We start from the raw sequence: 27,019 nt of genomic DNA, 5'->3' as shown, positions 1-27,019 counted from the left end.
ATATTTATAAACGACTAAATATAAATAAATTCATGTGGTATCGTACAGGAAAATTGCAAGCCCTGTAAATATTGTGGAATTTTATTGGACTGGACAGTAATAACTGCAACTGAATTGTTTGGTAATCTATACAATGATTAATTTTTCTGTATTTTTTTAACTTTTTCCTGCAGTGCAGATTGGATGCTCTGAAGTGCCTGATTTGGTCCCCTTGCCTTGAGTTTGACATGTGTCCTAAATGAAGGTGGAAGACAGTGAACGTACCACAGAGTCGAGGGCAGACACCAGGCTGGTGAGGATCTCCTGTCGGGCCGACACCAGCGGGACCTGTGGCTCTGCTCGGGAGCTGCTCCTGATGCCGTCACACGCCAGCTTCCTGATCTGAGCCATGGCTCTGTAGGGAGAGGTCAGGTGACACGTGATGAAACAGAGCCTGTGTGTGTGTGTGTGTGTGTGTGTGTGTGTGGTGTGTGTGTGTGTGTGTGTGTGTGTGTGTGTGTGTGTGTGTGTGTGTGTGCGACGCTGTGGTAAATCACGTAAGCTTGCGTTCACTGCAACGTCTGGTGATGCCATGTACTGTTACTGTAGTTTGGTTTTAGGCAAAAATTTGTATGAAAGCCCTGGGATTAGGCTTGAATCAGGAGGAATGAAGAAGTAACTCTTAGGAGGCTTTCAGATTCAGATTTCTGTTGCTCAAATCCAGCATTCAGAGTATGAGGGAACATTCAGACAAAGTGGACTATTCTGAGGAAATAACCTCTGTCACAGTTAAAATAGACCATGAGCACGAGTCCTTATTCCTTCTCTGGAATTGTTTTGCTAATAAATCACATTTGTTCTTCAAGCACAAACATGAGCAACCAAATGTGGCCATCGGCAGGGCAGGGCGATATGGCAAAAACATTTTTATCACAACATAAATTCGAAAATTTGTGATAACTATATAATTACAATATAATCGATGCAAGACAAAATACTTCAAAACTGCACAACTTTATTGGTGCAAATGAACAAGCTCTTTTATATGTATAGTACATATTAAACATAAATGTGTACCAAAAACAATAGTGCATACAAGCGACTGGCCCTTCAAATGAAAAAATAAATAAACTGACAATTCCAATACATGTATATTGTCCAGGCCCGTCGGCCTAATTTTGTGTGGCCCCCAAAAACAAATGATACAAAATGACAAGAAAAAAACACAGAATTACAGAAAACACACACCGATCAACAGGAAAAACATACAAAAAACCTAAAGAGGACATAAATTCACAAAACGTTTCCTAGAACACAAAAAATATACACAAAATAAATCCAAAAAACATGAATTGACTCCAAAAACACACAAAATTACAACAGAAATACACAAACCCTTAGTTCTATCCTGTGTTGGTGCTTGACATAAATGTTGATAACTTGTCCCTTGGATCAGACAATTTTTGTGGTCCACGCTGTGATAAAACAGTCAGACCAACACCACATTTAGTCACACGTTGACATTAACATTGATGTAACCACAATATCTATGACAGACTGGGATTTGATCCACCAACCCACTCTAGCTCTAATGTTCAGGTTCCATCCCTCTCCTTATGCTGAGACTCTCCTGAGCACAAAATCCAGGGTTGATCTTCCTGCTTTGCCCCCTCCACCTTTCCCACGAGCAGCTCACAAGCTCCACTGTTTCCAGGATGTGAAATCAATTGTACATTTGCTGCTAACGGACCACAGAAGTCAGGGGGGGTAGTACCTCCTGTGGAAATCCCAAATGCCAGTACAAAATGTCACGCTAATCCATTAAGTAGAAAGATGGAAAGATCTCCATCCCAAGAGCCGTGTCGCTCTCTTCGCTAAAAGCCCAATCCAATGAAAATCAGGAATGTGTGGTTTGCCCTTGTCAACTGAGGATAATTAGAGTACTCAGATGATGTCATATGAGCCCCTTTATACTTTATTTTTCCTCTGTGACAGATGGCGCTGGTGGAGAAGCGATATTGACTTGAGATTAAACAGACGCTGGCTCGGGTTTCTGCAGATACACACACAGAAGTGCAGAAAAACAGATTGTCCATGAGTTACAAATATGCCTGAGGTGCCATAAAAACAAAGCATTTAACAAAAAATAAATGCTGGGCTTCATTCTTGTTTACTGTCATTATGAATACTGTTAAAGCTCCAGTCTAGCAGGTGGCACTTTTTCACTTGTCACTCTAAATATAAAGGAAAATAACTCATTCAGATCCATGATGGGAAACAGAAAATACAAATAAAACAAACACAAAAGGTTAACAAATAGAGCCTTGGATTTTCCCCATTTCTGCTTCGTTTCTGTTTCATCAGCTTTTTCTAGTTAAATGTAATGTAATTACTGACTATTAAACTTTCCAAAATTGCGTCAAACATGCTTAACAAGGAAATTGAGTTAACTATTAATTCAATATTTCAACGCTTCCGGTGTGCAGGAGTCAACGTCACGCTGAAATCACACAAGGTTAAGTAGTGCAAGATTTTGCTACACTAGCTAAACATGATTTAACCAGCCATTCTACATGGGAAAAAAATGTGGTGGATATTGTGCCAGAACATGTAAAAGATGGACGGTCTAGTCCAAGTCACATAGCTATTTCCAAGAAATTTTGTATCGTAGCAAGATTTTGTACGAGATTTGACATTTACTGCAATAACCACCTATTTACATGACAAATATAGTTTGTCACAAAACATGCAGGTGAGAGTATATTCTGAATATTGGCAACAACCTCTTGATATAATATGTATCCAGATATGATACGTAAATTTCCAGATACAATGTAATTTGTTGTGATTAACAAAACTCAGTAACAATTACAATTTCATTAAAGCTGATATCCGGAGTTTCTGACAAATCTATGTTTATGTATTATTCTTTTGAAATGTGAAAAAATACCGAACTAGTCTTTTACTATGGTCTACTGCCGGTGGTCATTCATATACATTAATGTATATAAGTCCCTCCTTCGTCCTATAGACCCCTATGCAAACTGAAACGATCGCCGACTGCGCCCAGCCAATAAGCTTCGACTTCCTGTTTTTGAGACTGTCAATCAAAATGAATGCGGAACTGTGCACGGAAACAAGGCCGCGAGTCACAACAGCAAACTGGTAAATATGATTTTGTCTCTTATCTGACCTATAGACCTATATCAATGTGACCCGATGCAACCTTGTTATGTTGCGTGATGAGCGTGCAGAAAAGTAGAGACGTGATTTCTGGTAGATTGGGAGCGGCAGTGGGAGGAAGTGATCGAGACGTTTCTCAAAAACTCCGGATATCAGTTTTAAGCAGACACTTTTATCTAAAGCGACGCACAATGCAAGCAGTTAGAGTTAAGGGACTCTACTAGGACTGAAACCATTCCTCGAGTATTTCGATTACTAAAATGTATCGAGGCAAAATTCTCTGACTTGATGCTTCGTTTAAGCCACTTCCGCTTTTGATGATGTCACGTCTGCGCACACAGCGTGAAATATAAAATGGAGACGGAGACCGACGGAGGCGAGCGACAGGGAGAGCAAAGAAAACGAAGTAAACTGTCAAAAGTGTGGGACCATTATAAACTAAATTGGACACAAAACACAGTACAATGCGTGTACTGCAAGGCAAAACTAGCTTTCACGGCACTTCTTCAATGTTACCGCACCCGAGCCAAAAGCATCCGCTGTGTGCATCGAGCCTGCCGAGTGGACCCAACAGGTAGGTCCAATGTTAATGTCGCGTTCACGAAAGTATTTAATTTCGATCAGTGATTGCGAGTGTAGATTACGACATGTAAAGAACATACACGTAGCTGAATAATGGCTGATTAACTGAGGAAATAGTTGTAGTGGCCACATGGCGAGGCATTATGTGAAAAATTGTATTAGTGAAGTGTTGTTAAAAAATTACACAAAAAATAAAATGCTACAGTTACAGTTTACGCTTCATTCACGTTATTATGATTGTGCCACACACATGCACACACACTTTTTTTTTTCTCACGTGTGCACATTTAACCGACTTCTATTATTTGTATTACTATTAAATTAAGTTAGTCATTTAATGAAGTGTTTAAAAAACTGTATCCGATTACTCGATTAATCGCCAGAATAATCGATAGAATACTCGACTATTAAAATAATCGTTAGCTGCAGCCCAAGACTCTACATCCCACAGTGATGACTACGGTAGTGACAATTTAAAGTGCAGCTCAAAATAAAAGCATGCCAGAGGATAGGGTTAAGTCACTAATAACTAAATCTCCTTCACACACCATCTTTAATTTTTTTCTAGAGTCCGACCATGATTGGATTTTTAGGGCTGATGCCGATAACAATATTGGGGTTTCTAAAAAGAAGATGTTCCATTTATCTGTCTGATGATAACTAATATATAGGCCGAAATTTGACATAAGATAATGGATATACACAGGATTTATCCTGTATATGAACACAAACTCCTATAATACTGAAAATATGATTCAACACAAAACACAACTAAATCAAAATAAAGAACTTTAATTAGCAACACTGTCAACATAAGCCACTGATAAATAAGAAGAGGCAAATTTGTGCAAACTGCATTTCTATATGGAATACAGGGGGAAAAAATAAAGTTGCTCAAATCTAAAACAGTAAACATGGATAAATCAAGGCTAAATGTAACTGTAAACAATGAACTTGTGCACTTCTCCCAGTGTTGCCATTTGGTAACCATTACTGCAGAATCAAGATTTTAGATGCAGTTCGATAAAATCCGTTATTCGTTTTCTGGCTGATGTTGGACCAAAATCCGATATCAATATTGGATCGGGACATCCCTAGTTTTGACCGACGAGTTTGGAACAATCTGATGGTCGCGTCCACAGAAATAAGGTACGCCTAATAGAGCGCCTTTTGGAAAAAGACAGCCTGCTCACAAGCAAAAACCAAAAAAGCAGTCCATAATTAGCCCATGAATACATGGCTCTTGACAATGAACAGAAATCTCCTTCAAAATTAAAACATTCATTGTAAACATCCACGACCCACTAAAAACCGTCCCGACCCATGAGTTGTGAACATCTAGCGTACATGACAAACTGGCGGGACTGTTGCCAAGATTAATGCGGGCCTAATGAGCAGCCTTTTGGGGGAAGAAAAACATAAACAAAACAAGCAGTAACAAGCTGGACAGTAGCAAGCAAAGAGGCAAGCAGACAGGAAGCGTTAAAGGGAGACTGCTCCACTAAAGCCAGGCACTATGTTCTCATGGCAACTGAGACCTGTCTCCTTGGAAACTAATCTCAGGGCATTTGAACAATGCAGCTCTGGCCTTTAATCTCTCCAGACACTGGGAACCATTATACTCGCCTCTGGCAAGCCCAAACCACTGATTCAATAGAGAGAGAGAGAGAGAGAGAGAGAGAGAGAGAGAGAGAGAGAGAGAGAGAGAGAGAGAGAGAGAGAGAGAGAAAGAGAGAAAGAGAGAGAGAGAGAGAGAGAGAGAGAGAGACGTTTCAGCTGCACCAGACTGAGCATGCCAAGTCTATTGGCCGCCTGAATCTGCCTCTCCTGAGGCTACAGCAAACATTAGCCCCCTCCTAAATTATTGCAGCCTTGAAATAGATGGCCTCCTTCCCTCACATATTTAAAAGGCAAAGGAAGTAGAGGAGGGCGATAAGCGTAGGCTCAGGATAATGCCATGTCAATTGCCTTGCAAAGGGAATCTCCAGCATATTGTCACAGCGCTGTTATGAGCCTCTTCGTGAATATCGAACAGGCCGGAGAAGAACGGCTTTCATAAATAAAGCGATGCACAATAGCCATAAAGCCATTACACAGCCATAAAAAAAGAAGAATATTCTTGGATGCAGCGGCCACTTTTGTTGATGGAGAATGATGCAAACTTTTGTGAATATGCCAAGGCTACTTAATCTGATTTCACCCAGACAGTCACTTTGACAAAATGGCATTCAGTCTCTGAACACACACACAAAAATCAGCCAGCCGCCGGTACAGGTTTGGTCTTATCGCTGCTCTGACGCACAGAAATGTATAGAAAGAGACATTTCTTAAAAGCTGACAGACAAAACAAAAGGTGTTTGCTACGCTGAAAAGACGATTACACAAATGCTGCATTACGCTAGAAGGAGTTTCCGATTGTGTGCTTTGGTGTCCTGGTATGATGTCTGAGCAAACCGCCTGAAGGTCATCTGGAGTAACCTTTAAGAGAGTTTAATAAATCCTGTTTAAAGGGACCCAAACAACCGGTAATGTAATAAAGTTGTTTACGAGGAAGCAAACAAAGAACAGCGCAGGGAAGCATTTCTGATTCCACAAAAAATAATTAGAAACTGACGTAGCCACAGTCACTATTTGTGCTTCCTAAGGGCTCTTTTTTTTGCCTTTTCCTTGATGATAATAAATAGATATGAATACCGTACGCCCCATGAGCAAAACATTTATCATACCACAGCCTAATAACACCAGATATCAGAAATCCTGTCTGTGTGGAAATGTGGCAGCGGGTTTCAAAACAAAGGAGATAAGTCAAATTAATGCATCAAAAGCACAGCGTTCATGCCTCGTCTTTCTATCAGTGCATGATGATTAAACTCCCCTATCAAAAAACTGGCAAGAGCTAAAACCCATTTGAAATTATGCATCCTGATAGGGCAGCAACAAACAGGATGTGGGAAATTACGGGGACTTGAAACACGACGCTCACTCAAAGGTGTTCCCGATTGTTTTGGCTCCGATTTAGGCTTTTGGCAACAGCAGTCACAAGCTCAACTACAATCAGCAGAGTTGGCCAACATCCATTCATCTTTGAGGCTCATTTATTTAGTTTAGGGCAGTGGTTTTCAACCAGTAAGACCTCAGGATCCAAAAAAATGACATTTAAATCAAGAAAACCATCCAAATTCTATATTTCTCTTGTAAAAGGTGATGCATTCTGAACCAGAAATGATTCAGAATCACTGAAGGGAAGAGGCTTAAATTCAAACTAAAATGCCTTACAGATTGATGCTAGAGAAAGACTTATTGTCTTATAATAAGTTCCTGTCCTGAAATATGTTATATGTCATTGATATACCCTCTCACCTACATGTTTTGGGAGAATATCACACATTTTCACCATTTATTGCCATTAAATGGGTGATTAAATGTGTAGCGAGTGTTAGGCACAAGGATACAAACTGACTTCTCTTTTATAGCACAAAATCTTACACTACAAAATCTCATGAGACTACACGGCCCAATTTATGCGGACTGTTTATTTATTTTTTTCGTTTATTTGAAAGGGACAGTGCACAATGATGAACAAATGTAAGAAAATACATATTGTAAATGTGCCAGTTAGCAAAAAAATCTAATTTGCATTGGTTGTCCCTTGGCAGGTCACAAAACAAACATTATTCACAAGGCTTAAAGTACTATCAGTCAATCAACAATACAAAGTGCATGAATATAAGAGTTACAGTTAATGTGTTTAAGTTAAGGTGTGTATTGCCAGTGTACGAGTTAGTTGGAAAGTGCACAAAGTCAAAAACCACTCACTATTTACATACAAAATCAACAAATGCAATATATGTATACATACGTCTATGCAAATATGTAGAAAAGTAGCCGACTTCTGAAGCGTTGAAAAATGTATTCATTTAAAGACTTAAGTCAATTAATCCCTATTAGTAATTTTTTTTTAGTATGTCAGTAAATACATCAAATTAGGGATTAAATGACCAACTAGCATAACGGTACAACATTCCCCCAAAACGAGCCACGCTACAACTCACTCACACGTGCAGTTTTCCAAACTGGGAGCCAAAGACTAAAGTGGGTTACATGTTAATATTGTGCAGCTGGCTGTTATTTAAAAGTAACCCAGAATCCTCTTTCTGCTCAAACTTTACTAAGAGCATTAAGTTCAGGTGTAGATATCACAGTCGAATGTTTCACACTGACATAAGCACAATCTTAGTGATTTTCTAAGCACTCTTTTAGGGCACAGTAAAAATAAAATTGTACAGCTTATCAAAAAAAAAAAAAAAGAAAAAAAAGCCAAGATTTATCTGGTCCGGCCCACTTTAGATCAAACTGGGTCACTTTTGGTCCCTGAACTAAAATGAGTCTGACACCATTGGAGCCGTTTCCAGTTTTCTGAGAGTGTGAGACTGAAGAGAAAACAACCAAAAAAATAATAAAAACTATGATTTATATTAAACTTACATTATACATCTAGCCCAAAACAGGAAGACAGTCATCAACATCTCCTGCCAGAATGGTTGTCATCATAACTCACAACCTTTTCCTAATGTCCTAAATCTAAGAACTTAGATGTATACATAAGAAAATAGTATGACATCAGAATATAAAATTACTAACTATCTTAAACGGTTTCTAAGAAAAGCTGTCCCCTTTGAAGATACCTTGAAGAGAGTTAAAAAAAAATGGAAAAAGGGCAATAACTCCGGAAAAAATAATTGCGTGCTTCTCATTTTCAAACTCCATCAAGGTATTGATACCCTGAAGCCACACACGGAATTTGGTTATCGTATCTTAAACGGTTTCTGAGAAAAGCTGTCCCTTTTAACTCGAACGGACAGAGCACAAACCTACATCCCGCTTTCACACGAGGGATAACTATTTTAGTCCAGTCCATATGTGTGGCTAATAATGAGGTAGTGTCGCTTTGCTAGTGTGAAAGGGTGGAACATGAAGTTAAATGAGCCAATCAGATTAAACCTGAAGTTACGTGTGCACGTCCTATGGTTAGTAAACTAATGTAATATAACTAATATCTGTCCACCTAATTCTCCACAGGTTCATTTTTGATGAATTTAACTGATATAAAGCTCGGATAAAGAACCAATTGTGATGGCTGGACTAAAACAGAATCATACAATTCCCTGTCAAACTTAAAACTGCAAGCAAGGCAGCTAATGTGAAAAACAAGAGAGATTGTGCTTTAGTCAGGAATCTCCAAACTTTACCAAGTGCTGATGCTGAGCTATAAAAACTAAAACAGACGCAGCTGAGATAGTTTGCCTCCGGGAAATGACAGGAAACATTAGCAATGGCTTTGAAGGACAATTTTAAATCATCAATCGACGTGAAAACAGGATTATGACTGACAACCTTACACCAAAGCTGAAACAGATGCTTCTCCTCTCAATGTTTGCATGTATGTGGATAATAAACGTTACACAGATTGGTGCAAAATGTAGGTTCTGAAGTCTTCCGTGATCGTGAAAAACAGAGGGAAATTACAAAAAAAAATTGTCTTTCTGGCAAAATTGTTATAATATTATTACTTTTTGTTAAATCAAAATGTGTGTTTTGGAACAATATCACACTTTAACATGCAGTTTTTACCGATAAATGGTTGGGAAAAGAGATATAAGGAGAAAATATCGGCTCTTCCGCAAACCCTCAACACTAAATCTCTGGATAGACTGACTTCACTTCCTGAAATGGAAATAGCTGTATAGGACATGGACCCCCTACTTTGGAACCGGAGGGTCGCCGGTTCAAGTCCCAGTACGGACTAAAAGAACAGAAGTTGTTCTGGTAGCTGGAGACTTGCCAGGGCACTTCTCAAGCACTGCCGAGGTACCCTTGAGCAAGGCACCGACCCCAACACTGCTCCCTTCATTGTAAAGCGACTTTGAGTACCCAGAAAAGTGCTATATAAAATTGATGTATAAGAATAATAAAAATAACAATATCACACATTTCCAGGATATTTTTCACAATAAAACAGGTGCCCTAATGTCTAGCAAAAGTAGTGTGTTAAGTGTTTATAGGACCAAATATGAATCTTCAGGTGGGAATGTCATAAATTAAATGTTTAAGCTGTTAAAATAAATGTAATCATTTGTTTGTCTTTTCATATGTCTTTCATATTTTTAAATACATTATTAGTAATAAAAGGAAGTGTTTTTTCTGCTTTTTGTGAGTCAGTACAGATGGGAGGTAATAATAATATTCACTGGCTCAGGGCCTTTAGAAGATTACATGACTTTAAGTTATACAGGCCATTGCACAGTGACACTGAAACTGTTTGACGTCTTAAAAGTAATGGACCTCACACTACCTCAATCATGTTTGTATACAAACAGCAGAACTACTACTGCCCTACAGACATGTTCGGCTTTACGTCATGTTACATGAACGCCGCTTAACTTGTCCTGTTGCACTGAATTAATGTCACACACAATTAATGGCAAATTACATGATAACTTTCTGCCAATTCATTGAAATTGACGGTATTTTAGGAAACGTTACAATTAACTAGGGGAGTGTATTGCCTGACATCTGGCGATACCATTTGTATCCCGATACATAGGTCACGATGCGATACGATATGTCCCGTATAAGGTGATTATATATATATGACTTAAGAAAAAACTAATCTGTAAATGTGTCCACCTACATGAAAACATTATGTATGAAAATATATTTTATTGGCATATTTTACACTCAAAACAATGGCTTTAACATGCCATGTGCCAACAACCTAAAATAAAAAAAAATAACATACAATCTGCCTGTGGCTTTTAAACCAACTTTGACTTTAGTGCAACATAACTGAGGGAAATGCCTAGAGCAACAAATAAATGCAGAAAGTTAGTATTTTCTTTTTAGATTTTTATTAAAAAACACAAGCTGGTCAACATGGCCAGGTTTCAGAGCACTTCTGTGTGCAGTTACAATGTCTCCTGTAGCGGAAAAGACTTTCCCGGTTAAATAAAGGTACAAAAATTAAATTAATTTAAACATTTAAAAAAATGAAAAATAAATCGATATGGATGCATTTTGAATCGATCCGAGAATCGTGTGATGTAATATTTTTCAACACCCCTACATATAACTAATTATAAAGTTTTTAACACCACAATTAATCGTGAAAACTAGGGATGTCCCGTTACAACTTTTTCACTTCCGATATGATACCGATATTGTAGCCTTGAGTATTGGCCGATACCGGTATTGATCCGATACAATATCAGCACAAATCATACATACTTTTATTACTTATTTTGTAGTGTGGAATGTTAGAAATGGCTTGATCATGTGATGTTACTCAAACAGAGAACAATTGTCAACAATTCAAGTTCACTTCAGTTATTATTTACTGTCAGTATATGGTGGGAAAAACTGAGGGCGGGGGAAAAAAACACCAAAAACTTCTCGGAGCGCTTATATCGGTGATTTTTGATACAGTTTTCTGGCTGATATCGGACCGATATCCGATATGAATATCGGATCAGGACACCCCTAAATGGGTAGTCAATTCATGACATCCTTACGCGGAAATGAGTATACCCCGAAATGGAATTGGTGAAATTTTTAAATGGAAAATCGGAGGCTCTGAAAAATATGTTGTGTACACAACATCCAATTATTTACAACGTATCAGCGTCTTGTGTTGCTAAGTACTGCCACCTGTTGGCTCGGAGGAGTGTTTAAATTAGCATGTCAATAAATGCTGAAAGTTTGACAGTAATCCAAGTAATCAAATCATTACGGAAATATTTGTCAAATTTACATCTTTAAGAAAAACCAAGTGAAAAAAAATTGGACAGTTTTGGTGATCTCATACAGTACAATGGTTTAACATCACTGGTCTAGTCATTTCTCTGCACATTGTCTATTATTTACAGTAGTTATTAATGTCACCTCATAACAAGATATTTTGTAAACAAGCAGCACCAATCATGTGTTGGAGGACAGAACAGTTGACATTTTTTCCTCTATACCACCTCCTCAAACTAAATACGTAAACAGCCTAGTTTGACCATAAAAGTGCATATTATGGTTGTGCTCAGCTTTGTGTTGAATCGTTTATAAATTGGCGTAAACCTGTTTACCCTATTACATCAACACCATCTTCCACCTTGACACAGAAGCTGAGGATACAACCCTGGACTGTGACTCTAATGGCAACGATTTAGTGAATTAAATAATGCATGTCAACAAGGTAAAAATTAGGAATGGTTAATAAGCTCAATTTTCCCATTCATTGTGATTCTGATTATTGAAGCCTGGATTTGATTACAAACCAATTTTCTATTAATGATTATAATTTGAGTTTTCAATTATTGCCTATTATTGATCTTCCATTTGACATCAGTGACAGTCAGCTGCTGTATTACTCTTTCGTTCACAGCACCTTCAGTATTGTATAATTAAAATCTCACCTGGTTTATATAAATCGTTTGCACCAACATCACAAATTTCAAATTTCCCATGATCCTCTCTGATTCGCTAGTTTCCACCATCTTTTATGACAACTTTTATTTACAACACGGCGGTAGCCATTGAGAAAAGCGCAAAATGGGAGATATGTGCGCAGCTGTCGGGTGTTCTATCAATTCTGCTCGCAACAATGTTTAGTTTTTTAGTTTACCTACTATTAAACAGCGTGAAGGGCCAGGAATTGAAGGATTAACTCGCACAGTGGCTCGCAAATCTGCATAGGTCGGAGATCAAACCTACAAGCTACAAATACGCACGAGTATGTGAAGAGCATTTTAAGTGTACGTTTTTTGTCCATTACTACCCTGACTTATGTGTTTTTAAAATAACAGGATCTTCCACTTCCACTTCATACTACCAGGCATGTCCGCATATGTGTGTATGCGTGTGTGTGTGTACATTTGTTTCTGCCTTTGCATTGTTTTGAATCATGTTAAGCACGCCTACATCATCCTCAAATTTTTACAAATTGCTGTAGGGGTCAACCCCACCACACTCCTATCTTACCGCGATACCTAGCTTTATCTGGAGTATTTAATCCTTAATCAATTTGTAAAAAAAAAGCCATTGAAGATGTGTTGTTATGAAGCTGTATACATAAGAGATGGTGGATCCAAGCGAATCGGAGAGGATCATGGGATATGTGACGTCAGTTGCAAACCACCTATTACAATTTGTAAAATCTAAATAATCGATTTTCGAATTCAATTTTTTTTCACCATCCCTAGAAAAGATGAATTGCTGAAGCTCAAAATAAAGGCAGGTTAGGATGTTTTTAAGGGCAAAAGCTTGCTTGATCTTGATTTTCACTGTGAGACCATGAAAGTGGCACCTCCCTCTGAGTTTTTGGTTTTAAGCATCAGGTGTTAGCAAAGAAATTACTACACGGACAACACGCTTTTTGCAGCCAAACATTCACCAACTAATGACGAATGTGAGAGCAGGATTTGGAGGGTTTAGACTAGAGCGTTGTGTGATCCACTGATGAAGTGTAGTAACTCAGCTCATTTGAACTTTTGTTCAGAAACTAAAGATCTGTTGGGATTTTCACAAAAAGCCTCTTAGGTAAAAAAAAAAAAAAAAAAAAAAAGAGAGAGAATGGTGCAAAGGTGCAAAACGAGGAAGTATCATATGAGAAGCAGGTGGCAGGCGGTAACTTCTGAGCACACAACACTTCCAACCTTGACCACAGCAGGTGCCGTGTCACACATGGAACTGAGATTCCAGTTCACACAGAATCACCAAAACTCCACCGTCAAAGATTAGAGAAACGTCGGCTTCTTTGATGAGTCAGGATATCTACTTCACATTCAGATACTCAGAATTTGGTTTGAACTTCATGAAAACACTAATCCATAGTCGAACAGCCGCCAAATCTACCACAATATCCCTGAGAAAAGTTACGGGCTCATAGTTTGATTTCAGACATCTATAAAAATAAAGTTCTGATATTAAATAAAAGTGAACCACTCATTGCCATTTTTGCCATCACACATGGTTACCGAAGTACACGTACGTAGCGTCTTCGGGTTAGGATTGGGTTTAGGGTTAGGTTATAACCCAATATCGCAACAATTTTTAGGGTTAGAGTTCGGGTTAGGTTTAGTCTTAGCCACGCGACCTAAACTGACCAATGACTGACCACGTGACCTAAACTGGCCAAATAGGGGCGCTGCGTACGGATAGAATGTCGATATATTGATATGGCAACCCTACGAATAGCCACTGCATATAATATGAATCTTTTTTTTAACTTGTAATTTCAAATTAATATATGAATAAACTATATAGGCAATTGGAGCAAAACATCAATAAAAAAATATTGCATTTCATTTACATTTTCAACAGTTTAATTAAAGTTTAGAGTTTATTTAGCCAGTCAGCTAAATACAAGATATGTGGGTCATTCAATATAATGCTGTCCGATTGCTAAATTACAAACACACACCAAGTCAGTTTGCAGTTAAACAAACACAGCAGCTCTCAGTTTGTAGATTTAATCTGAGGTGTGTACTAAAGAGGAAATTAAATATTTCACTGCACTCAAAATATATCACGAAACTTTAATGATGTTGTCTTTTGTTTATCTTTACACTAAACTGGCTTTGTTTTTGTTTTTTTGACCAGATGAGCCACCTTGTTGGCAGTGATAGCAGTATATTGGGGGTGTTATGAATCTACTAGTATTCTAAGTAACTGGTGAGCGGATTCCGTCTGTGTTCGCGGTCGCCACATTTGTTTGTAACAAGACACAGCGCAGTAATATTAGAGTAACACGTGGACGCTTTGCTTTACACGGTGACACCATTTATTAATCTGTCACGTATTAAGTTTTGCTAAAAGTACATGACTTCTTGTGTAGTTTTTAAACATAGCAAGACATTTCTGAAAGCAAATAAACAGGCTGAGAATTTATATTTACATGAACACAAAAACGTTCTAAACCATATCTATTTGCTTTTGCGATTCAAATGTATTCAAAGTGCGCATTTTTTGCGTTTTCAACATCTGTAATCCACGTCAACTATTGACGCAAACGGACGTCGTTCACAAGATAACAAGGAACCGAGTTAATCCGAAACACGAAGGGTAATTTTTACAAAGCAGACAGACGCTGCTCTACAATCTCAAATGTGGGCTAATGTTACACTCTGGGAGGCTACAAAACACAGATAGAGCTTGGTGCTAACTAACAGTTTCATTTTTAACAGTTAATCAAGGGAAAACGAATAAACTGTGGTATAGAAGCTAACTAGCTAGCTCAAAGTCGGTATGAGACGTTTAGCACTCATGCTAACCAGGCGCTAGCACTCTTTTCATCTTTTCACTGATGCCGAAATTAGGACATAATAATCCCTAATTCCTATTCCTACATGAATACAACCGCTCCCTGCAAACACACAGCGCATATATCCTTGTGTATTAAAATAGAAAGCGAAACATCACCTTAATTAGCGGTTAAATAGCCTTGTTGCTGCTGTCAATCCCGGAATAGGTTTAATTCCCCCGTTTTAATCCATCACAAACAATTCCCGTCCACGGTCCGATACAGTTTCCCAATCCGGATCATCGCTGCTCTGCTGTCCCAGTGTCCGCTGTCAGTGTGTGTTTCTGTGAGTTTGTGTGTGTTTTTCCCCTTTAGAGAGCACGGTGTCCCTTTCCCCTTTCTTTGTTCTGTAATCCAGTAAAATTGAAACTCATTCGCCTCCTGCTAATCCCAGCCCAACTCAACAACAGCATCTATTGGCTGCGGTTAGCAGACGGGATTAGCCTGGAAATACACAAACTAACAAGGTTACAAGGACAGGATTTATTCATTTAAACACACTTTATTCATTTATGCATTCGTTTGTGGGTTTTTAGAGGTGAGACTAGTTTAATCTGACCTACATTTGCGTTAACCTTCACTTTAAATGACTAAATCAACACAAAACACTAACATTATCCAAAAATATATAAATATCTATTTAATACTCTGTTAAAATATGAAACTTTTTTTTTAAACTGAATATTACATTAAAAGAAACATTTATATCCCCCCCCCCCCCCCCCCCCCCCCCCCCCCCCCCAAAAAAAAAAAAAAACAAACAAAACAAAACAAAAAAAAAACCAAAAACTGGTGTATATTTTGTAGTATATTTTCAGATAAAGTGTAAAAAGAATTTACCAGATTTAGATGTATTCGTAGTCCCATTCACTTCTATGGGCTAATTTAGAGACTCAAATCGACCTAACATTGATGTTTTTGGATGGTGGGAAGAGACCAGTGCATGAAATGCATATAATCTTAAAAAACATGTATTAAAAAAAAAAAAACAACATTTTGTAACAATATAATATATATTTGATGAGTAAAGATTTAAGGGGGGATAATGTTTGTTGCTTCCATCGACTTGGTGGAAAGGGGAATTACCATAAACCTTAAACTGTTGACCTCAGGATGATACACATTTTTAGTATTGTTTGTGTGTAAGTGCCGTATTTCATTACAGCGAACGCCTCATTAGCATGAACTGTTTGAATCCCAGCTTCATATTGATTCATTGGTTCAGAAAGCTTTGGTTTTTCTCCATCAATAATAAGTCATACTACTATGAATAATGTCCTGCTCTCTTTAATGGTGCTTCCTCTGTGGTCCTTCCACACCCAGTCACAATATTTAAATTATTTATCTCTTTTAGACTGTTATAATGATGATGCATACTTTATTCATCCCATTAGGGAATCTTGTCTATGGATTTTCCTCAAAGAGTAGAAGTGGGCTGCTATGTTGGGGAGCAGTTAGGGAACTTGCTCAAGGGCCCAGTTATTTCGAACCGGTGACCTTTTGGTTACAAGTCTGCTTCCTTTACCATTAAACCACCATTAGTTTTAAATTTCTCCCATTGGAAAATCTGGATTACTTTTTGCGTACTACCTCTCCGGTCAATCATCAACCTGTATTTGTGGAGCACTTTCCATACAATTAAGTGTTTCACAATAAACACAAGAAACACTGTGTAAACTGGCACTTGTACACAAATATTGGAATTATTGAATGGAATTCTAACTGTAATTATTCATTCATCTGCCCTCTTGTACCCCTAAACCCTGGGGTGGGTCGGAAGATGAATGGATAATATTCTACCCTTGTTGCTGATTATTCTCGTTTATTACCGGTACCTCCGCCCATGAGGTAATATTTTCACCGGTCTTTATTTATTTGTCTTTCTGTTAGCAGGATTCTGTCAAAAGTATTTTGACATCATTTTCACCAAAGGTACACCACCATGGAAGATACCATTACATTTTGTAGGGGATCCAGATCAATATAATGATTCTGGATCAGTTCAAAAAATTCCCTTTTGACCCAATCTGAGTCAAATCTTTGTGAAATTGGACTCAGTTATGTTAGGTTAGTTCCTCAATCACTCCACAGTTTCATTTGGATCAAATATGAACTACGCATTTGATCGCAATTCTCTAAAAAATAGGGGTGCCCATACATTTGGACCTACTGTATCGTTATTAATGTGGATAGAAATGTTTTTACAAGGCGTGAATGAGTGCGAATGACCATGGGTACCATGATCAGGATCATTGACCCAGATAACTGATGATATCTGGCAAAGAGGGGAGTTGGCCCTTGGTTTGCGCTCTCTGAGTGCTCCAGTTTTCCAATGCAATCTTTTGCTGTCTTTCACTGCTATTGCAACAATTAAAATGATCCCTGTGTTGGACAAATCATAGGGTGTATCTTACCTAAGGATAGCGTTGATATTTTCAGGTGAATTTTTATAGTTAAGAGATTCCGGATTATCTTTCTTTTTGAAAATAATTGACTTTCTTTTTAAAGAAGTCCTAAAATTGGCTCTTTTTTCATCCTTTGATTTAAATATATTTTCAGGTGCATAAAATTAAAGATTAAATCGGGGCTTTCGCCTTTAATTGGCCATGTAATGTTAGTACATTAATGGAATTCGTCCTCTGCATTTAACCCATCCCTGAGGAGCAGTGTAATATGTTGAAACTACAAATAAACATCCTTAGATGTGCTAATTGCATACTTGTAGCTAGTAGCCGCTAGCTGCTAAAGCGGTGGAGCTAAACAAGTCAAGCAAACAGACTTCTGAGCATAGGGAACATTTGCTGTTTGTCCCAGAAATAATAACGTGACAGGAGTGTGTGAAATAAGACACCAGCTTCATGACACTGTTAATATTTAATGATTTTTCCCAAAAAAAAAAAAAAACCGTTGCAGCAAAGGGTGCAAACCCTGCTGTGGGAGGGACTGCATTAGCTGTCCAACGTTAGCTTTTCATTAGCTTGTCTCTAAAACACACAAGTCCGGACATTTTTCATTTGTGACAAGAAGCTCTTTGTTTCTCACAGATAAATAAATAAATAGTTGGTTCCAGTCATGCCAGTCACGATTGGGAATTGTATATTGTAGGTCCCTGGAGAGCTGGAACTTTCCTCAGAGAGCAGAAATTTGAGATTTTGGCTACTTGTACGTTACTTGAGCCAAAGTGCAACGCAGGAAGAGACTTGCATTTTCTCAAGGTCATCTGAAGCAAGGTCAACCATAGACAGGATGAAGTTATTTGGCCGTACGGAAGCTAAATACATCTCTGCCCACTGTTAAGCACGGTGGAGGTAACATAATGCAATGGGGATGCTTCTCTTCCAGTGGCACATCAAACTTCATCAATGTCTAAGGAATCAGGATGCTTGACGAAAACCTGAAGAAATCCACTGAGAAAGTCCAGCTCGGCCTGTGTTATTTCCTGTTAAATAAAGACAAAGGACTAATGTAAACCCAGGGTATGAAATAGATTAGACAAGACTTCTCTCCATCTGTGACTGCGCTGTTTTTTTGCACATTCGGATTCATGATAGCGGCAAAACCTTTCTTTTTTTTTTTGATTAAAATGTTAAATAAAACAAACACTTCAAAAATATCTGCTTTCGTGACACTCACCTATCAAAAATGTTACTGGCAGCGGGACTTTATTTTTCAGTTTGACAAATGCAAAAAAAAAAAAAAAAACATTTGGAAGACTTAAAGGCTGCAAAAAGCACAGATGAAGCCCAGATGTTTGTATCCAAGAGTCCATCTTTAACTCAAAAAACAGCAAACTGAAACAGTGTGAGGAGATCATTGAAACAGGGCTGCTGTTAGTTTATGCATAACTAACTGAAACCAAATGTAAGAGTGAGGGATTAATCGCTATATGCATTCATACAAACATCCAGGAACATCCAAGGTCTCCCAGGCTCAGCGGTTGAAGGCCACGGATGTGCACGTTTATTTTAAATCGAGACGCCTCAGTGGGAACAGGTTTCCTCCTTCAACCTGCGATTCCTTTAGAAAAAGTCGCCCATGCTGTGATGCTCTGAGACTCAGAGATCACCCACAGCACAGAGGATTGTTACAAAGTCAGCCAATGAGGGGAACTGAATCATCATAAATAAAGCCAAGAAAGCCACTGAAACCTGTCAAAGTCTGTGGAACCAAACAACAACAGCATGTTTACAGCAGGTGCACCAATCACATCCTGGTATTTTCTCTTTAAGGGTTTGCTTAGTCGTTTCGGTGTAACTGATCTGAAATGTCTGAAGCACCATCGGGAGGACGAGCTTCTGTCGTTACAGAGACGTTTCACTGCGGTTTCACTCAAATCTCCTCGGCTCCGCTCAGTGTTCCTCCTGAAGGACGGAAACATGTGCGTTAGGTTGGATCTATGACATGGGTGGAAAACCACAAGAGGGTACACACGTTTGGAGCGCTGTTCAACTCTTGCAGATGAATCCCATTGGCTGAATTGGCACCGTGCACCTAAAAAAACACAAATGCATTCATTGTTGAACAAAAATGCTCTTTGAAGTCAGCCAGCCCTTACTTTCCTCTGTATTTAATAAAAACGACCAGTGACACAGCCGTACCGCTATATCTGTAACTCAACCAGCCACTGTAACGTCAGTGACACTATATGTGACATTAATAATTATAACAACAATAATAACAACAACAATCTTCATCATTTTAGGCCTATTCTACGAAGCTAGATTTCATCTTATCGTATTAACTTCCAGGATTTAATCAGTGTGTGCTGGACTACGAAGCTGGCTAACATCTAACGGGGCTAAATCACCATGGTAACTTAGGCTGAATGACTAACCTGGTCGTGGACCAGGTTTTTTGGGCCTATACTACGAAGCTAGATTTCATCTTATCGCATTAACTTCTAGGATTTAATTAGTGTGTGCTGGACTACAAAGCTGGCTAATGTCTTATGGGGCTAAATCACCATGGTAACTTAGGCTGAATGACTAACCTGGTCGGGACCAGGTTTTGTTCTGGCGAGGATCTGAGCGAGTACTAAAGTCCCGCCTCCTGACCAATTAGTTAGAAAACAATCTGCCCAATAAAAGGAGGATCATTCTGTGAACCTATCGCTGGATCTGATGTGACGCAAACAGAGAGACAATATTTATATATCACCGCAATCCTTTCATTAACCGATGACATCCTATAGGACATATAGAGATTTTTTTTTTTTTTTTTTAAGGATTTTTTGGGCTCTAGTGGCCTTTATATGACAGTTGCTCGACAGGAAAGGGATCAGAGAGAGCAGGGAATGACACGCAGCAAAGGGTCCCAAGCCGGGAATCGAACCTGGGACCGGCTGCAGGTGAGGAACTACAGCCTCCGTACATGGGACGGGCGCTCAACCCACTGAGCTACACACCACCCCACATATAGAGATTTTAATCTGATGGATTGTCCTACATTAGTCAGGACAAGCCTCGGTCCTGTATGATAATATAAAATATAAATATATTCCACCTTATCATGTAGGCTGAGCTGTATGAACAGCATCAGAGCCACAGACAAGGTAAAAGTGAAAGTGATCAGTGTCTGGTTCTTCTTCATTTATAATCTCACTAATTTACGTATTAACACTCATCAATTCCTGCATTCATTCCTTGCTGCTTTTACTGCAGCAACAGTGTTGATTTTGGTCTGAATTATGGTTATTTATTATTCATATTTTTAAAGAACTATTCCTCAATCGTCTCCAGGTTCTCTGGGATCGTGATTGGTCTGACGCTGTAATCTCCTCCTCTGTTACAAGAGCACGCACGTAGCCAGACTGAAATCCCCTCGCTTAACTTGGCGAGTTGTGATCAAGATTCGTAGGACAGCTCCTGTCTGACTGTGAATGTTTGGTTAGGTGAAGCTCGCTAATGGAGATAAAACCAGGATAACTGTAATTGTCTAGCTTTGTCTAGGCCCTTTAAAAAATCCCTAAAGACATATTATTTATTAAGAAACTTTAGTGCCAAATACTAATTCTAATACTTCAGAGTTGTAGTTGTTGAAATGTCTGTTTTGTTGGTGTGATGTGATTATTATTTTCATTGTATAAATTGTAGTGTCATTGTGTAATTTGTGGATCCCAGGAAGAATAGCTGATAGCTTATGTGTAAGCTAATGGGGATCCAAATAAACAAACAACAACAAACATAAATTTATGTATAAAAAAATCAGAATAAAATGACAGACTGAAAACTGACAATTGAATGCAGAAGTTCCTCATACTTCACGGGCCAGATAGTTATACTGTATAACTGAAATAACTGTAATTTGCAGTTAATTCTTTGGAAGTGGAGTTGTAATTTCTGTCATGATTCTTCCACACATAGTTTGGCATTAAATGATTTACACCCAGACCTTTGTCCAGTAAAATTTGGGGTTCTCCATTTTTGTAAATCTTGGGAAAGCATCGATTTTCCAAAATGTTTGGCATCTCATCCAAGAAGCTGTAACTCTCTTACTGGGCTTTTCTCCGGATGTCTGCGCATGGCCTGCACTAGCTGGTCCACCTGCTGGTTGTGCTCCAGGGCGTTCCTCAGGGCGTCTTCGGTGCTCAGCAGCCGCTGCTGCAGTCGGCTCACCTCCGAGTCCAGGGCTGAGGGCTCGAGCATAGAGTAGCGCCGGTGATCAGGAGAAGCGCGTTCCCGACCCTGAAAAACACATACACACACTTTTGAAAAAGGATGCTAAACAAGAGAAGGTATGACAGTGTCCCGTAGTAGTCCGATGTTTTTGTTAAATACTAAGAAAATTAGGGGCTGACTAAAACCCTGGAGTTCTCACCAGGAGGAGCAGTTTTTCACGAAGAGATTTAATGTCGTCCTGAAGCTTTTGCTCTGTCACCTTCCACTCAGCCTTGTGCACCTCTCGGTTCAGGTCTTTCTCAAGATCACGGGAATGACGACGGGACTCGAGGAGCAGCACCCTCAGTTCATTTAGACTCCTTGGGACAGAAAAGACAACGATCAGCAACACTTCTGCTATCGCTTAGCAACAACATATCCAGAGAGTTGTGTCATGTTTTCAAACAAAACGACTGAAGTGGAATCCTCTGACTGGAGGCCTATCACATCCATCTATGAGGCTCCAACAGACCAAACCAAATATAAACCAGCCAACTCGACACACTCAGGTGGTTCAATAGGGACCTGAACCCTTTATCTGCATGACACGACTTAAATGGACCTTAAAACCAGCTGAAGCTTGACGCAATCCAGACGAGGAGAAGTGCACATCTGGTAGCTCTTTGTTGTTTCCCTTGGTTGGTTTTTCCCCCCCACAAACGTTTGGCGCCACATTCCTGGTGGTATGTGCAATTAATGCTGACACTGGGGTAAACACCATGCTGAAAAAAGTCTTTGCCCAACAAGACAACAGAGACTCCCACACTAAGTGTGTCGTGGGTGAGTGGTCTTTCCCCAAGATATGACACAAGGTCATACAGTTATTTGAGTTTATTTTTTAAAATAAAAAAAACAAATAAAAAAACGCAAACTCATTAGTGGTGCAACGGATCATCATTGATCCGTGATCCACATGGATCTATCGCCACGGTTCGGCACGCACATGGTCCGCGGATTGGTTGACGAAATTTTTTTTATTGTTTTTTATAATGATCTGCGCATCATTAGTAATGCCTCAATGAAGCCTGTTCCTTTTGCAACGTCCGTGTGTGTGTGTGTGTGTGTGTGTCTGTGTGTGTGTGACTGAGAGCGAGCGTACCCCCGCATGTTATATGCGCTCTCCTGGTCGTGTGTGATTGCGTGTGAGTTGAAGAGAGACACACACACAAAGGGAGGGAGAGAGAGAAAGGAGCAGCTCGGTGTGCGTGTGTGTGTGCGTGCGTGTGTGCGTAATGAGTCTGTGTGAATGTCGTCATGTTTATGTCTCCGTCCATCCATGTCTTTTAAGGCTCTTACTAAATAAATATTGTCTCTAGTCCTTGACTATTGTAAGAATTTGAAATGATAAACTCAGATCTGCTTTCTTTTCCTGCTTTCATTCTTTTTTGATGATGTGGCCGTAGGCTAGTTTTTAATTCACTCTCCATGTTTAAAAAAAGATGTCTTGCCTTCATTTTTTTTCCCATACACTTACCTGTTTAAAGGATGAAGGTCAATGCCTTATATTGCACTTTAATTTCTTTTTTTATGATTAAATATTTTATTTCAGCATTGGATTTACACCTCAAGTTAATAGTCGTTCGTATTTAATGAGCAGAAAAATGTTGCACTGTGTTCTACAAAATAAATGGAGAGCAAAGTTATTTGTCTTGTCTTTTTCTTTTTATACCTTTTTAGGCTAATTCTGGCATATTTACAGAAATGTACATTAATATCCACTGTCCCTATAATAAATAAAATGTGATTTTTATCTGATCTGAGGGCCACATTATCAGCATTCATGTCAGCGTTTACAATAATGACCAATCTGAGCATTAATACAGGAAATAACAATATTTATTATTTTGTGTGTGTTTTTTTCTGTCAACATTTTGTGTGTGTGTGTGTGTGTGTATTCTGTCAGTTTTGAGTCATTTTGTTTATCTTTGTTGGTAATTTGTGTATTTCTTGTTTTTATTTTGTTTATTTATCTGTATTTTTGTGTGATATTGTTGTCATTTATGTGTTTTTGTTGTTATTTTGCGGGGTTTCTTGTTGTGTTGTAAGCTTTTGAGCATTTTTTTCTAAAAATAATTGACTTTGTTTATGAGGGCACCAGGATCTCATTAACCTCCAGAGTCACCCAGACATCCTCCAGTAGCCTGTAAGAGCAATAAGTGTGCGTGTCGGATTACCTCTCCTTCTTCAGGAGGTCCTGGCTGATGCTGACCAGCTGCCCAGAGGCATCATGGGACTTTCTGGTCAAGGACTCCAGCTCCGACTCCACTCGCGCCTTCTCACGGGCCAGAGCCTCAGCTCTCTTTTCTCCAGAGCGAACCTTCCCCTCCAGTGCTAGAGTAAAGAAATGATGTATCCATTCTTTAGCATCATAAATCATTAAAACAGAAGCACATTGTGTGTACCACAATTAGCAGGAAAAGCACTTGACCCTTAAAACACACAAAATTACAGAAAAACACACAAAGTTACAACAAAAACAAAAAAAAACCCAAAATGACTACAAAACTACAACAAAGACCCACAAAAATACACTAAATAGCCTAAATAAAAAATACAAAAACCCAACAAATGACACAAAATCAGACCAAAAGCAGACAAAACAAAAATCAACAAATATAAAGAAAAGTGAAATTTTTGTATAATTTTGTTTTGTTTAATTTAAACAAAAATCCACAATGGGAGGATGATGCCAGAATCGACTCATGGAAGAGTGGAGTAAAAGGGGAAAAGGTTCAACAGCAATACAGAAATTGAACATGTTATAATCTAATACTATTAAGAATGTAATAAAAAACTAAATCTACCTCCTAGCTGTGTCTTCAGGGCTTCGACCTGAGCGGTTAGAGTCACAATCTCCTTCTCTCTTTTAATCAGCTTCTCCATCGTTTCTACAGAAAAACAGTCAAAGACAGAAATTTAGGGTAAAATAACGTACAAGGACAAACTGCAAGTGACATTTTATCAAATGTTCAAGGGTAGTTAAGTAGTACCATAAAATAAACTAGTTTGAGGATCAGTTTATTTAGCTACACAACTGTTACATCTAAAGCTCTCAATAGGCTCAAAGAACGTGAGGACGCATATAGATGAAGTCTATGCTTCGTAAAATATTTACTACCAAGCTAAAGTTGGATGAGAAACTGCAATGTGTGATTTTTTTTTTTAATCTAAACTTAACAATAACAATAGGCATCTTGTTTGCTGTGCCAAAAATCTTTTGTTAGCTAACGGTTAGCAGCTAGCAAATGAATTTTGTGTCTTAGCATAAATGTTCTTGCTTTTTCCATTCCTGTTTCAACAGTTACATCTTAAGCTCCTAATGGACTAACAGCTAGTTTAGTTAGACATTGTTTGGAAATGTCATGCTAACTGTTGTCGGGCTAATTGTTCGCACATACTCTTTAAAGCGTGAAAGTAAAGGTTGTTGGGTGCACATCTTTGAACATTATGTGCTAGAACTGATGAGGAGAATAAGTTCACGTTTTTATTTAAGTAAATATATACTCCAGTGTCCTTCTATAGTTTCGGAAAAAGCTTATACAAATAGAGAATTGACATTGAAACACAAGTTTGAATGAAAATGACATTGACCATGTGCACAGTACCTTCTATATTCTGTCTTGACTTCAGTTTCTCATCTGAAATGTCGTTGTCTTCTATTACCTAGAAGAGAGAGTTAAAGGTATAGACACTGGTGAGTTTAGCTGCAGATAATAACGTGTTATGAGTCTCGTTCTTTCAGTTACTCACGTTTGCATCGTGGGACGAGTAGCAGTCGGCCTGGATGGCCTGCAGCTGGTTTGCAGTCACCCTTAGTTCTTCCTCCAGTCTCTTGATCTCTTCCCTGCTCTCAGCCTGTGCGTTCTGCAAGGCCTGGTAGTCCGTCATCTTCTTCTCCGACAGCTCGAGTCCCTCCCTCAGCTCCTCCACTCGTTTGTCCTTCTCCATCTGCTGGTTCTCCATCTCCACCAGCCTTTGCTCGGCCTTCCGCAACTTGTCCATAGCCTCCTCTGACGCCTGCTTCTCGCCTTTCGGCTCCTCTCTAGCCCTTCCCTCTGCCAGTTGGTCGCTGGCCTCCTGAAGACGAGTGCAAAGGTCTTCACGCTCCTTTATGAGAATGGCGGCTTCGATCTTGTGTTTGGCCTTGAGATTCTCCACCTCCAGCTGGTGCTCCATCTTCATGCTTTCCAGGATGGCTCGCAGCTCTTGGCCGTCCTTTTGTTGGCCTTCAGAAGAGGTGTGATCAGCGCTCAGCGTCGCTTTCAGATCCTCCAGTGATTGCTGGTGGTTGCTCACTAAAGTGTCAAATTTAGCCTGTGGAGGACAGTGTGGAGAAATGTCTGACTGTGCTTGTGGAAGTACAATATTGTTGTTATTATTATTTATGCTAAAACTTTGAAGCTAGGATGTGGAAAAGGCTTTAACTAGAAAGTAGAAAAAACAGTCCTAATTCAAGGAGAAGAAAGTATCATCTAAACATGAATATTTGTGGTACACATCAAACAAACCAGAACATTCTGGTTTAAAGAGGTCAATGACACACAAATGTTGAAAACAATGCTAAATTTCAAAAGCAAAACAACAACATATTTAGACTTTTGGATGGATACAAATGGATAGAATAAATGAAAATAAATTGTTTGCTTGTTTTTACTATTTGGCTACTAGATGGAACAGCATCGACTGCATAAATCAGTAGTAGATTAGTCCCAAAACCATTGGATTTGATGAACATTCTTTGAGATATGGCACTTTTGAAGCTCCTACTACCTTCCAGCTGTCCATCATCTCCATGTTTTCCTTGGTTTCCTGCTGGAGTTTCTGCTTCAGGTCGCTGATCTCCTGATTCTGCTTTTCCACCACCGTCCTCAGCGTCTCCATCTCCTGCTGTTTGGCAGCTAACGCGCTCTCATACTCGTGGCTCACACAGGAGTCAGATCCCGGTGCCTCATCGCCGGTTCTGTGCTGTGAGGCGAAGTCGGCGCCTTTGAGCTGAGCCTGTAGGCCCTGGACCTCAGCTCTCCTAAGGGTGAGCTCTTTCTCCAGCTGCATGATGCGACTCTGCTCCTCCACAGTGGTTTGCTGTTGGGAAAGAAGACCAGCAGATTAAAGTTAACTCTGAGGTATAAGAACGTCTTTCAGATGTGGCTTAAATCAAGTCTAAGAGAAGGCAAAGTCCAATAGAAACATAGACTCGAGGCAAGAATAAGGAAAGCCATTCTCTGAATGTCTACAGCAGCCAAGCAAAGAGGCAATGACATTCCACACACACACA

At 39.1% G+C, this 27,019-nt stretch overlaps 2 protein-coding genes across 4 annotated transcripts in view; both read right to left on the bottom strand.

The window, feature by feature from the left end:
- Window positions 1-15,476, bottom strand: part of gtf2ird1 (GTF2I repeat domain containing 1) — a 46,813-nt gene extending 31,337 nt beyond the window's left edge. For all 3 annotated transcript variants that reach the window (XM_028465912.1, XM_028465914.1, XM_028465913.1), the window contains exons 1-2: window positions 15,208-15,476; window positions 265-394 (exon numbers count right to left, since the gene is read on the bottom strand). In XM_028465912.1, coding sequence (XP_028321713.1) covers window positions 265-390 — 126 coding nt within the window. In that variant the 5' untranslated portion in view covers window positions 391-394; window positions 15,208-15,476. The remainder of the gene's footprint in view (window positions 1-264; window positions 395-15,207) is intronic.
- Window positions 15,477-18,091: 2,615 nt separating this feature from the next.
- The window catches only part of clip2 (CAP-GLY domain containing linker protein 2), a 32,727-nt gene continuing 23,799 nt past the window's right edge, over window positions 18,092-27,019 (bottom strand). Inside the window, exons 9-17 of the mRNA XM_028467351.1 lie at window positions 26,515-26,826; window positions 25,495-26,058; window positions 25,350-25,407; window positions 24,549-24,632; window positions 23,919-24,075; window positions 21,905-22,064; window positions 21,583-21,771; window positions 19,520-19,579; window positions 18,092-19,449 (exon numbers count right to left, since the gene is read on the bottom strand). Of these exons, the coding sequence (XP_028323152.1) occupies window positions 19,438-19,449; window positions 19,520-19,579; window positions 21,583-21,771; window positions 21,905-22,064; window positions 23,919-24,075; window positions 24,549-24,632; window positions 25,350-25,407; window positions 25,495-26,058; window positions 26,515-26,826 (1,596 nt within the window). The 3' untranslated portion in view covers window positions 18,092-19,437. The remainder of the gene's footprint in view (window positions 19,450-19,519; window positions 19,580-21,582; window positions 21,772-21,904; window positions 22,065-23,918; window positions 24,076-24,548; window positions 24,633-25,349; window positions 25,408-25,494; window positions 26,059-26,514; window positions 26,827-27,019) is intronic.

The sequence above is a fragment of the Gouania willdenowi genome, chromosome 14 (assembly GCF_900634775.1).
Source record: "Gouania willdenowi chromosome 14, fGouWil2.1, whole genome shotgun sequence".
NCBI lineage: Eukaryota > Metazoa > Chordata > Actinopteri > Blenniiformes > Gobiesocidae > Gouania > Gouania willdenowi.
The sequence above is the reverse complement of the archived record's forward strand: the minus strand, read 5'-3'. Positions and strand labels throughout refer to the sequence as shown.